The following is a 13,309-nucleotide window of genomic DNA, read 5'->3' on the forward strand; positions in this document are numbered from 1 at the left end:
ATCATTAACGAGTACATCCCTAGCCACCGTACTAACAATGGCTTTTCCAAGGTTCCAACACTGGAGATGGAACGCGCTCAGGGCTCTACCTGCACCATTGTTTTTATTTGCTACTCTTATTGTACTCTGTATATTATCGCCCAACTCGTTTGCAGCCTTGCCCAGGTGAGAGGTAACATATATCTAGGTGGCGTTGATTGGTCTCCTTCTAAACAGCAACTGACCTCCGGATCATCACGAGGCTTCCAATGTGCCTGGGTATAAGGCACAGGGGCTTTGGATCCTGTATAAGGCCCATCAGCCTACCCCCACCCCAACTCACATGGTGCTTTCTTTTCAGGGTTCACTTTCGTATTTAATAGCATGTGGCTAGTCATCCCTGTTTCTGGAAGGGCTATTTCCAAGGGTCTAAGGAATGGAACCACGGGTCACAAATTATAATCTATAGGGCATTCTATCTTACTCCTAGGGCTGACACAATAAGCTAGTTTGATTGCTAACTCACTTACGGAGTAGATGGATTAACTTTTTTTTTTTTAATAAAATCTCCTGTCATTCCAAGCAGTAAGGCTGTAAGGCTACATAATCTGATGATGGTTACTCCGTGTCTCCGCTTTGTGGGTGTACTTCGGTATTGGTATGTAATGTTCAAATACATATACTCGTAACAGACCAACGCCTCTTTTACCACGTCAGTTCACCCGAACTTGATTACGTTGTAATCCGATCCAAAGAACCCCATTTTCTCCATTCTTTTTTTTTTTGCCTATGAACGTTCCAGCCCTGAAGATTTCATAGATAGAAATGAAATAACCCTTGAATTATTAGAATTTTTTTGTCAATTCAATTATTACTGGTTATCTGTTGCCCCAACTTTCTTCTACCTTGCCCACTCCAGGGCGTATTATCTCACATTCAACTTTTCTTTTTCATCTTTATTCCTGGCCTGGACTAGTGCATTTTGAACTTTCTACTTTTTGTACCATCTTTCTTTCTACCTTTGATTGATCCGTTCAGCCTGTTGGTGGCGTGCCTACAGAAGCATAGGTTCCTATCACACTACACACACTATAGCTTGTTATTCTATCAGGAAGGTGTCTGAACTCCCACCTCCCATCGACATCCCCCCTGTCTCTATTCTACTTCTTACATTCTCAAGCATGTGTTGTTCGAGACTCTCCTGTCGATAACCGGTTCTATGGGACGGCATTTCCTATAGGGCTGTGTGTCACTCTTACGGCAAACGTTTCATTAATGAGGCGAATCGCCGAACCAGCCCCGGAGGTATGTTTCCCTCAGCCCTATTCCTTGTATGAAATTATATCACTCACAGCGTTCCACCAGTCTTGCTTACTTGCAGCCGCATGAATCATTTGCCTGGCTGAACTTTTATCAGTTTCGCTTCGCTCATAGGAAGCTGGAACTTCTTGCCTCTGTGGCCAACAGTCCGCTTAAGAATTCGTGTTGGTTTCACGACTTTGACAACCTCAATTGGAGTGGGATATTGTTGCGACACTGGATATTGATTCAATCTGTCTTTCTGGTTACCTTGATTTCTATTTTGGCTTGTTTTTCAGCCCATCATCTCTCCAGTCCGTTCATGTTAGCCTTTTCTAGAATGGACCCGAGACTATCGTCGGCAAGTTTTTATGATTACAACCAACGCCACTGTTCATCACAATTATCACACGTTATGCCTGTGCCTTTCTCCTCACACGGCCCGCTACCTATACCATCTCGATCCGTCATGAATACCGCGCCTCCCCCACTACCACCGCCTCCGAGAATACGGGATCTAGAAAACGGTTATGATGCCGGCTGGTTGCATGCAAACTCGGAAAAGTCCTCAACACCTCTACCTTCCATCAATCCAAATTCAAGCTTATTTGGAGGCCATCCACCAAGAGGTGATCCAATGGTTTTAGATGAACAGGAAGGAAGGCATAATGGGTTTTTCATATCGCACAGCCCAGAAGCTCAAATCAAGATTGAGCCACCTCCGCCTACACTTGGTGGCTTTCCAAATTCAATGTCCAACAATTCTTCGTCTGGTCCAGTGTAAGTGTTTTATGGAGCACAATTGAAATGTTTTCACCTGTGTAGTTCTCATGATTTCAAGGTTTCATATTACAGTGCTAACAACCACCATAGCCTGAAGGGTGAACAAAACTTTTCACTTCGAAGTGTAAAAGACTCATCAAATGCCTATGACCAACATCTTCTTTCCAAAATCGGAAACTCCTTGTCTCCCCGAGGTTCTATCAGCCATGGGTCAGATCATAGCGGTTCGATCTCGTCACTTACTGTTCCTTCTCGAACAACAGCCAATTTATCATCTCCAACCCCTTCAGAAAGCTCTATCCTTGATGCAAAACGGCACGGCAGCACTCAATCGGGAGGCGTATCTCCCAGATCTAAACGGAAAGATTTTATTGAAGGTCGAAGCCCGAGTGTGGACAGCAGTGCGCCTTCGTCCGCAATCGATTACGACGTAAAGGATTTCGCACGACGCCGATTTGGTGGCACGGCCGTTTCTGGAGAAGATAGCATCGGTCAACCAAGCCGATCAAATCGAGGAAGCTATGACCATGGCGTGTTCCCTGATATTGATGGTGATTTTACCATAGATGATTCTTCGCCTGTTCGACAGTTCATTCTTCGAGAGCCAACTCCTGATGGCATCAGACAAGGTATGAAGCGCAGAGCATCTTCTCCTCCACGGGAGCCAGTTAGTGATGACCGGCAAACATTGCACTCGGCCACAAGTAACGGAGATCTTTCGCAACGGAGGACAAGTGGCTTCACGAACAATTTGACGGTTAACAACACATATGTACCGAGTCCACGAACCCTGTCTGCAGCATCGTCCTTGAGTATCCGAACCTCTGGCTCTTACTCATCGGGTTTGTCAATTGGAGGCAGCAGTATGACCAGTATTTCAACTTATGACCGCCCATCTCCGGGAGGTCTATCACCTTGTTCGGATCTGGATACTTTTCACGAAAAGTCCATTTTAAACCCTAGCCCACAAATGACCAGTCTTCAGCAAATGCCACGAGTTATCCCAGTCTCTACTTCTCTGGAGCCGCCAATGACAGATGCTACTGGCAAAATATCGATGGTAACGGCTTTGAGCGTTCCCAAGTCTATTACACCAAAGATTAGTGGACTCTATATCTGTGATTGTTGTCCAAAGAAGCCCAAGAAGTTTCACAATCCAGAGAATCTCCGGTCAGTCAACCTCTTATTCTACAATATCACAACTCACCTGACATTTAATCAGCGCACATGAGATGGAGAAGCAGTATTCATGTCTGTATTGCAACAACCGCTTTAAGAATAAGAACGAGGCCGAACGACACCAGAACTCTCTTCATCTTCGACGCCATTCCTGGTCCTGCGCAACTCTTCCAGCATTCCAATCAGCATTCCATGGCTCCATTTCTTCATCTTATCAGACTAACGCCGGCCCATCCCATGATACCTGCGGTTACTGCGGCGAAGAGTTTTCTAATTTCCCTCACCCAGACTGGGATGCTCGATTTGAGCACTTGACCACAGTGCATAAATTCGGCGAGTGCAACAATGCGAAGAAGTTCTTTCGTGCTGACCATTTCCGTCAACATTTGAAACACAGCCATGCTGGGACTAGTGGCAAATGGACCAATATCTTGGAAAACGTTTGCATGAAGGAAGAACAGCCACCGGAGCCGATAGATAGAAGCGGCTCGGGAGGGTCCGTTCTTGGTTCGCACAGGAGTTCTGGGTCTTTGACATCCAATACCATCGATGAGGTTGTCAGTGAAGATTGACAATTAGCTTCGATAATTTCGTCCCGATGGTCAAACTATCTTCACTGCTCCAAGAGCATTCAAAAGAACTACTCGACAACGCACGCCATCCGTCAATCAGGGGCTCTTATGCTCTTATGATAGCCGGATCGACTTGTTGTCACTCAGTTTGCTACCAACTCGTTAGGAACTCAGATCATCATCTGCTCGATCAAAGCCACTCTATATCCAGAATGACTGCAGGTAGTATGTTGCAAGCTCAGCAACTAATTCTCTTTCATTTTATCTCGGCCATGCGCCGAGTCCTTAGGTACTACCTTCCAACTTTGGAAACTGCATCCAAAGCCACAAAAAAATCTTGTTCCACTATATATCTCGACAAAAGCTCCAAGATCCACTGGGAATTACGAAGTGAAACGATCTTTTGTTTCCAATTTCATGTTTATTTTAATTTTTCCCTATCTTTTGATTTTGACTATCACTCCATGGAGGATTGGAACACTGAAAAGAGGTTTGTTTCCTTAGGCAAGGGGAGGTTTCCTGGGGTTTAAGTAGCCATGTGTATACTGATGCATGACCTGGGTGGATAAGATTGTCCAACACTCGGAGTCCTTTTATTTTTTTTTATCCTCTCATTGGTGGAGTCGGTTCATGGTTCGGTGAGGTCTGGAATTCCGTCGAGCCTTTTTTTCTTATACATATCTTGCTCTGTTGTACATACCTGCATAACAGGAATTTAGACCGCTGTATACGAGTTGAGTGTGTTGGTATCAATATTCGCTTTGTCATGACCAGAGCAAACTACCATGAAGACGCCTATGACTTAGGTATCTCCGTTTTAGAATGAATACTCACCTCAACCAATCGCATCCATATGATCTACCTACCTATACGTACTACGTACGGGTAGCTTCAGGGCTTTATCGGCTCGGTGAAATCGGTCGAGCGTGTTTTGCGAAAGACAAGTATGGTCATTCAGGGCGAGCCAGTTCTCATATGGTTATTGGTCTTGTAATTATTCAGAGGACCCTTGATTACTGGTAGTAACTAGATAGCTGACATTGGTATGCCTCATTCTGATTCTTTCTAAAAGCTGAATCGACCTTAAGAATTCTTTCATACTTTAAGATTCCCGAGTCTAGGGCTTATTGTAGTTTCCTATATTCCAGCACGGTATTGCATTGCCGACTTTCTTTGGTACCAGTTCTGTAACTTATACCGATATCACTATATGATTAAATTGCCTCTCGACATTAGGAATTCATCCGGATTGGGATGTGGCGTTTGGTATTGCGGCTTACTTTGTGCAGAGCCTAGCTACGCCTTACAGTTGATGACGTTGAAGTGTAGAGTATTTCCGTTCAGCCTTTCAAGATTGCCACCATAGTCATAGGGTCTTCATTTGATTCATTTATCCTGATCGAGAATGTTTTCGGCCGAACTAAATCGAATAAACCCGATAAACCCGATATGACCGCTCGGCCGATATCTGACCATGGGAGTACGTAGATATACATAATACAAAATACTTTGCTGTTCTCTCCCTATTTCAAGTTGGGAATAAACCAGCGAGACTTGTATTTCTAAAAGTCAGGGTTTTGCTGCAAAAAGCTCACTAGCTTTACTACGTGAGCTCGTCATGAGCCTTGCAGCTTTGCAATCATCAAACATGACTCTCAATGTCCTTATAGTGGGCGCTGGTATCTGCGGCCCAGCTCTGGCAATACTTCTCCAAAAGTCCAATCCTCAAAACAATATTACTATCGTGGAACGATTTCCCCACTTGCGATCGACAGGCCAACAAGTTGACCTGAAGACACAGGCTCCTCACATACTGAGGAAAATGGGACTCATGGATGAGATAAAGTCACGCTGCGTCAATGAGACTGGGCTGGAGATGGTGGACTCAGAAGATAAACGAATAGGATACTTTGGTGTTGCCGGCTCTGGAGAACTTCGCCCTGGCTTGACAAGCGAGCACGAAATCATGCGAGGGGATATGGTGAAGGTTCTGTACGACGCCAGTATTAAGCAAGACTCCGAATTAAGTGCCAACTCCGAAAGAAAAACAGGGTTGACCTATGAGTTTGGCCAAACTGTTACGGCCCTTGATCAAAGCGCGGATGGTGTGGATGTCACTTTCTTGAGTGGTCAGAAAGGGCGCTATGATCTTGTCGTCGCCGCTGATGGGCAGGGCTCCCGCACCAGGCGACTTGCCTTCGGAAAAGAAGTCAGTGACGCGGCTTTCAAAACACTCGGCGTTCATGGTGGATACTTTAGCATCCCGCGCATCCAAAGTGAAGGAAGTCTTGCAAGAGGACATCTTGCGCCAGGAAGCCGGATGATCATCACACGCACTAGTGATCGACCAGTAACAGGCGTGCTACTTTTCACCACAAGCACATCACCGGAGCTAAGAGCATCATACAAAAAATCAATCGAGGAGCAGAAAGAAGCATTTTCTGACATTTTCCGAGATTCAGACTGGCAGGCCGATCGCTTGATGGCGGGACTAGCTGTCTCTGACGATTTTTATGCGCACGAGGTTGGCCAGATCAAGATGGACCGACTATCAACTGGCCGTGTGGTACTTCTCGGAGATGCAGGCTATTGCCCAAGTCCATTTACTGGCTTAGGAACCAATCTCTGCCTGATGGGAGCATATGTGCTGGCAGGAGAATTGGCACGACAACAAAACGACGTACTAGGAGCGCTCAAATCGTACGAAGATAAGATGAGGCCCTTTATTGACGATTGCCAGAAGTATTCTTCGGGGCTTCTTAGTCTTTTTTTCCCCTCTTCCCGTCTCGGAATCTGGACCCTACACCAAGTCATTCGGGCTATGTCTAAAGTGACTAGTCTCTTCCCACAGCCTCAGGAAGGTGAACATGGGAAGCGGATTCCAGAGTATCCTGAGTTGAAGCTGAAGCCGTGATCTCGCTGAGTAAATTTTTTAGTTGTATTTGTATTTTATTGCCTTGTACATCTCCTCTACTTACATATTTCTAGTCTCTTGTTTTAACACTGTTACACACACTAGAATGTCAAATAGACATCTCGCGTTTATCATAATCTCATTTCTACACTCTATGTACAATATTTTCTATGACGTGTGAGGGCTTTCCCATTTCAGGTGCTGCCGCTTTCATGAGGGCCGAGGAATCAGGCTCACATACTAAATTTCAGCCTAGGCTCAGACTGTATATACAAGCTGATCAATCTATATGTTTCTCGCGCCCTAAGCCACACTTAAGCAGCAACTAACGGCGATAAGGCTGAGCACGTCAAAACAAAGTCACGAGAATCCTATACAATCTCTATATAATAATCATCTAATCACCTGTATCTCACTCTTCTCACAAATTTTCATTCCAGGCAGATCAACAAGGCAAACAAGGAAAAATACCAGTGCTTCCACGAGTTCAGAAACCAACTCTCCAATACCTAGGACTTTCTTCGATCACTAAACATGTTCTGTGGCTTGATCCGCTTTCGTAGCCACAAGAAACGGGGTCTCATCCAAGTCGGCCATGTGCGACCTCACTACTCGCCCGGTGTCTCGCTGTAGACATAGTCATGGGCCTCTGAAATAGCTACGCATGTCCTACAGCTTCGCGGTCGCTTGTTTTTCTTTACTTCCGTACTCTCCGTTCAGCGTTTCAACCGGCTAGAGTATAATAAAGGAGTATATGCACACGTGTGTGAGTTGCAATTTTCGGGCCTGGGTTTCTTTATGAGTTTGGAATTCATCTTATCTTACAGGTCCTACCAATGTTAAGGTTTATAATCTGAGATTTAGAGGTCCACATAAAGCTTTATGATAAGCAACAACTCACGATAATTAGCCATTACATAAGTGCTAGGTAATAGGACGTGACAGGTATGAACACAAAGCTTTAGTCTTTACGTCAAGAGTCCTAGCCCTTTCTTATCAACTCCGCTGTCTCCATAAGCACAAGATATACAAACGAGTCATGATATGTTTCCTAAAGTTGATTGCAGTATATCAGTTCTACTCAGGGAGCAAAAGTAGCGAGGGTATGAACACTAATATAGAAGGGGAACGCCATGAACTGGCATAGGAAATCCGGTACAGGTAGCTTTCTGCTTCGAAGATTCTCGTACTATGTTCAACTCAGCAGATATACAATCCAATAGAGAATTAAATACGTAATTAACTAGACCTAAATGACGCATAGTAAAAAGCAAGAAAGTAGAAGACCATCGAAAGTGGCTAAAGGGTCCTTGGCCCCAATCTGATTGTGGAGCTCGGTTAGGGCTAAGCGTTACACATTTGAGCTTAAATCGACCCTAGAGGATAGTAGTACCATAGCAGCAAGGTCACTTACAGCTCCATCCCTCTCGTCATCTCTTTTACGAGTACTATGCCTACCAGCACCACAACCAGCAGTGCCACAACATCAGCCACCAGTACAACCAGTACAATAAGTAGCATCGAAAGTACCACGTCAACAACCAGTACGACCACAGTACCCGCGGCGACCCAAACCTCAGGGAACAACAAGGGCTTCTCTATAAAACGCTCGATAGAGCATGTAAGGTCGCCTATCTAGGGTACCAAGACACATTCACATAAACAGCCTACACACCATATACTGCTAGCTCGGGCTCTGACATTATCAACTGGCTATTGGGCGGTGATGATGGCTATGACGCCATGTTACTCTTAATGGGTGCGATGATTGCAAACCTAGCATTCCTTGCGGTGCTGTGCTTAGTGGAATCACCTTTTCTTCGTGGACAGACAACGGTGATCGGGACAATTGGACATTGGATGCATACATGTTAATATGATATGACCTTGGGATATTTGGTCCCAAGTTTTTTACAATTTATTACCACAGGATCATCCCTTTACAAGGGTTATATGACTTGGCTTGACAGTCATATTGAAACAAACACTTTGTATGATGCAGAAAATATATACAGAAAATATATACAAAAAATATATACAAAAAATATATGCACTCTACTCCGTAACACTATCCTTGATAGCCCTCAGCGCCCTAGTCTTATGCAAAGGGTCAATAGCAGTAGCATTATTCGCCCTCCGTCTCGACTCAACCCACAACATGAACTCAGTATAACTCTTCGGCATGATAGTGAAATCGCCCTCAACCAAGAAAGTGTAGTTGAAACAGCCAGCTGGCTTAAGATGTTCATGCTCAACATCCTTGACTCTCGTGTCGACACGCACCTGCACCTTTGTGTATCTAGTGCTCTCGCCGTCACCATCATCATCGCGCTCTTCAGGCTCTGTGAACACGATTGTGGCACGCAGGTACAGCACGCTGCCGACTGGTACGGGGTTTTCAAAGGTACTAGGGTCGAGAGCGAGGAAGTTGGGCCTTGTTTGGGAGAAATTGGCTGCGCAGCAGAAGGCTAGCTCGAAGGATTGTTTTAGGAGGAAACCACCAAATATCATGAAGTTATGGCGATTGCGGTATTGGGGCTGCATTATCATTGTGGATTCTAGTGCTGTGGTTCTCGTGTAGCGCTGTGTTCGGGGGCGAACCATGTCTGTGACGTTAGGGTCTGTTGTTCGGGTTAGTGCTTGTTGAGAATAAAGAGCGATTAGTTGGCTGACCGTGGTAAAGCTTCTCCGTCTGCCACATCGAGTGGATCAGGCTGCTCTCCTCGTCGTCAGGAGCTTGTAGAAGAAGACTCCGTTTTCGCAGTGCCTTCTTGGCGTTATAGTTGTCCTCTCCCTTCTTGAACAGTCGCTTCTCTTCAGCTGTCTCCACTATGAGGGGGGCTATGGCAGCGGGGCTAGATCGGTATGTCAGTGCCGATCTTCTATTAAGCTGTAGATAAAGCTTACTGCTTCGTAATTGGGTCCAGCGAGACCATAGTGATGGCACAAGTGATCAGAACATCCTCGGGTTTAGTCGGCTCTCCTTCCGGCCGCGCTTTCGCAATCTGGAGCGATACCTCCATACTAGATCGACCAGTCGCATAAGTGACTTGGCCACTGAGCTCGAGATCGCAGATCTCCATCAATGGATTTTCGATGGTAATCCGGTCGACAGCAGCGGTGACATTGGTGACTTGATCGCCGGAATGGCGCAAAGCAATGATACCAGCCATGGCATCAAGATCCATGAGCAAAGAGCCGAGTCTGCGACAAACAATGAATTAGTATTAACGCGTCTCGCGAAGCTCAGGTGAATGCGCACCGGATATGCCCGGAGGAGTTGAGGTATTCATCGCAAAGCCACTTATCCTGCGCCAATGACAATACCTGTATCGCCAAGAGTTAACACCATTCTATTGTTTCTATCTCCGAGGTCCCAACATACAGCGCTGTAGTAGCTGTCGGACATCTTTTTCGGCGTCAGGTCCGGCGGCCCAGTTAGTTCTGTGGGCTCACCTCTTTGTACAGCTTTCTTTGCCTCGCGACTCGCTGTCAAGGCGTCTATCCATGGTGTCTTGACTCGCATTGGCATCCATGTCGGGCGCGTGGCGTTTGCTGGCGTTGAGTGAAAGTTCCGAGTACTGGGCGCGAGACTACGGGCGGGGAGAGAGGTGGAGAGGAGGCATTTCGACCGCGCAAGGGCAGTCCTTCTACCTGTTAGTCCGAGCATTGTGTATATTCTGGTGTGTTGGCAGAAATGAAGTTTGGAGTGCTGCGTATCATCATTGATGATTATTCGATGAGTCAAGCCTAATTCGGTTAGCGGTACCTAAGCTCCGGGGAATACCGGGGATCCCCTCTAGATTGCCGAAGCTCCGAGCTGATATCATTTGGCATACTTAGTAATGAGGTGACTTCATTTCTTAATTATAGAGCACCTAGAAGCTCGGTAGCCTCATGAAGCCCAAGGTGGCTGTGAATGATATTGATGAGAACTTGGAATATTGCTAGGTACTCGGAGTTAGTGTGGATCAAGTCTCAATAAAGAAATATTATTATTAGTTGTAGATCAACTTTTATTGTACAGACAGGCACAAAATGCACTGTAAATGAATCCAAATATGGATGTTGGAAAGGGAGAGAAAGTAGCTCCATTGCATGAGAATAGCAGCTCTGAAAGCAAAGAACAAAAACGAATGGTATGTGCGAAGTGGATATCACTCAGATAAGAAGATCGGAAAAAAATAAAAATTCAGAGTTGTGAATGGACAAAAGGGTCAAGTTGATGTGTAGTGAAGACCCAAATTGTAGAAACAGACAAGACGCCATGATGGAAGTGAAATATGATTTACAGGTGGCAAAAATAAAGCTGGGTTGACACTTGGACAGGAGCATGGTGTATTGGAATCAGAGGAATAGCATGCACATTATCACTGCAAGGGTGGGGAATGCACCCAATGAAAGGTGAGATGCAGAATTTGTTGTCAGGATAGCATTTCCCAATGGCGTGTCGGTGGAAGATGTAGTGGGTATATCGTCTGCACTGGTAGTACCAGTTGCGGCAGCATTAGTGGATATGTCGTCTACACTAGTACTACTAGTGGTGGCAGCATCGGTCGAGGTTGTAGTATCACTTGACGAAGAAGTTTCGTTGGAGGACGAGGACGAGGAGGAGGATGTTTTGGCCCCGAAGCCGACTTTGTTGTTGTCAAAGTCGAACACTGCATACACGTTCTTTAGGAAGACGTCTCCAACAAGCCACTGGTTCACGCCAGAGTACTGGTAGCCCAAAATTGTGGACACGCAGCCACTGCCACTCTTTGATCCGATGTAGTCCTTCGGTGAAATAGAGTACTTTACCCCTGAGAATTCCAGCTCCAAGGTGACATTGGTGTCACATGGGATGATAAACTGTTCACCCGACTCTGAAGAGCCAGAAATATGCGAGAACACAGTCTTTGCATCGTCCGGCGGAATCAGAATGTACGTAGTACCTGTGTCGATAGTTGCAGACTTGCTGGAGAAGCCGCAGGCCTTACCGTTGACGTAGACATCGTCAACCGGGATACTCCAGATGTCTGAGTCGATTGAGGTGTAAGAGATTTCACCGACAAACTTGGTTGTGTCGACTTGACCAAAGTTGACTTCACCATTCTTTGCATTATCTGCAGCACGCGAAAGACTAAATCCCACAATATTAGACTTCAGGTAACCTTCCGAGGCTACCGTGTCCATGAACGAGGGAATTGTCCAGCCAGCAGTCATTGACTGACCCAAGCCGAGGATACCGTCAATAGGGTAGCTTGCGAAGGCACTCGTGGCAGATGTACCCGATCCAAATGAGAATTTCACATCCATGTCGGCGATTGAGAAGGTGTCCTGCCCAAGTTTACCCTTGATACTGCCGCTTCCATAGGCCACGGAGATGGTAGAGCTGTTGGAATCATAAGTAGTCGAGTTGTCGGAGTCGTATCTGTGATGTTTTTCACAGACAGAGGATGTGCAGTCTGTTCCAAAGACCCAGCTGCTTGGAGATCCAGTATCGAGGACCAACCACATCTCCTCCTTCTGTGAACCAACTTCCACGACGGCAAAGTAAGAAAAGTCCACACCATCCTGATCTAGGGGAGCGCTCATAGAGAGAGTTGGGGTATCAGCTTCAACGATGGCGTAGGTATCATCGCGACGGACGGGGATCTTCCTGATATCCAAGGTGAGTGGTGGTGTGGACGGGCTGTCATCGGAATCAAGAGGCTGGAGAACATATGGCAGGAAGCGACGCTGTACAGTCTCTATAGTTGAATCACTACTGATTGTAGAATCAATTGAGATCTCATAGGGAAAGAAGGCGAGCACACCCGTAGCGAGGCTGGCAATGACCCAGCATGGTGAACAACGCATAATCCAAAGACGGATTTAAGCGCCAATAAATAACGATGGTCGAAGCGTCATTTGCTTAATGACACAGATTAATTGCCTTTTCCCGTGTTTGTGTTTCAGCGATAACTCGTTCTTCAAAATATGGAAATTTGCCTCTGGAGACTCAGGAGAAAAAGATTGAAGAACGAAAGCAGAGGCGTTGTACTAGAGAAATAACACAAAGCAATCCAAGGAGTGAAAACAAAGAAAAAGGAATGACGATGCAGTTGACAGGAGGTTGAAAATCAAACAGACGTGAGGGGCAAAAGTGGTGCGTATTGGGTTCCACATTAGACTACCCAAATCAAGAGTCCAGATGAATATATCTCCCCTGACAAGGACTGTCTATCTTGTCTAACCTGTGTATGGCTAGTATAAGATCCACAGTACCCACAATACCCACCCACTATGCTACTTTGTAGGATTTGATCAGCATCTTAAGTCCAAAAAGTTGGTCTGTGAGGTTTCTTTAAAATGAGATAATTTGAGGGATGATAAGGATTTGATATCCAATACTAGCTAATAGTTAGTACAATCACTGTGTAAATGAGTAGGTATTCATATTCCCTTTTAGACGCTGACTAGTCAGAGCCTAAAAGAAAGGGGATGCCAAGAGTTTATGAAACCGGGTGATCGAGTCCTCATATTAACATATAAAAGGCACATCTACTACTAGGGGTCACATATTACTTGTGTTCAGGAATCAGAATTATAAATACTCTAG

The 13,309-nt window shown here is 45.6% G+C and overlaps 5 protein-coding genes across 5 annotated transcripts; 2 read left to right on the top strand and 3 right to left on the bottom strand.

Annotated features, from left to right (window-relative positions):
* Positions 1 to 1,618: 1,618 nt before the first annotated feature.
* On the top strand, positions 1,619 to 3,812 carry znfA (putative C2H2 finger domain protein; the record flags this gene model as incomplete). The annotated part of the gene is made up of 3 exons (XM_057203187.1): positions 1,619 to 2,058; positions 2,152 to 3,231; positions 3,284 to 3,812. The coding sequence occupies 3 exons, from the start codon at positions 1,619 to 1,621 to the stop codon at positions 3,810 to 3,812; spliced, it is 2,049 nt and encodes a 682-aa protein (XP_057067260.1).
* Positions 3,813 to 5,460: 1,648 nt separating this feature from the next.
* Positions 5,461 to 6,726, top strand: N7495_000518 (uncharacterized protein; the record flags this gene model as incomplete). The annotated part of the gene is made up of 1 exon (XM_057203188.1): positions 5,461 to 6,726. One exon carries the CDS (start codon positions 5,461 to 5,463, stop codon positions 6,724 to 6,726), a length of 1,266 nt encoding a protein of 421 aa, XP_057067261.1.
* A 1,351-nt stretch (positions 6,727 to 8,077) lies between these two features.
* On the bottom strand, positions 8,078 to 8,429 carry N7495_000519 (uncharacterized protein; the record flags this gene model as incomplete). The annotated part of the gene is made up of 3 exons (XM_057203189.1): positions 8,078 to 8,102; positions 8,141 to 8,324; positions 8,402 to 8,429. The coding sequence occupies 3 exons, from the start codon at positions 8,427 to 8,429 to the stop codon at positions 8,078 to 8,080; spliced, it is 237 nt and encodes a 78-aa protein (XP_057067262.1).
* Positions 8,430 to 8,781: 352 nt separating this feature from the next.
* Positions 8,782 to 10,396, bottom strand: N7495_000520 (putative acyl-CoA thioester hydrolase; the record flags this gene model as incomplete). The annotated part of the gene is made up of 5 exons (XM_057203190.1): positions 8,782 to 9,347; positions 9,400 to 9,581; positions 9,634 to 9,930; positions 9,989 to 10,053; positions 10,112 to 10,396. 5 exons carry the CDS (start codon positions 10,394 to 10,396, stop codon positions 8,782 to 8,784), a joined length of 1,395 nt encoding a protein of 464 aa, XP_057067263.1.
* A 677-nt stretch (positions 10,397 to 11,073) lies between these two features.
* On the bottom strand, positions 11,074 to 12,567 carry N7495_000521 (pepsin-like aspartic protease; the record flags this gene model as incomplete). Its single annotated transcript, XM_057203191.1, has 1 exon — positions 11,074 to 12,567. One exon carries the CDS (start codon positions 12,565 to 12,567, stop codon positions 11,074 to 11,076), a length of 1,494 nt encoding a protein of 497 aa, XP_057067264.1.
* Positions 12,568 to 13,309: the final 742 nt, after the last annotated feature.

The sequence above is a fragment of the Penicillium taxi genome (genome assembly GCF_028828555.1).
Source record: "Penicillium taxi strain IBT 34144 chromosome Unknown utg000001l_segment0_segment0, whole genome shotgun sequence".
Taxonomy (NCBI): domain Eukaryota; kingdom Fungi; phylum Ascomycota; class Eurotiomycetes; order Eurotiales; family Aspergillaceae; genus Penicillium; species Penicillium taxi.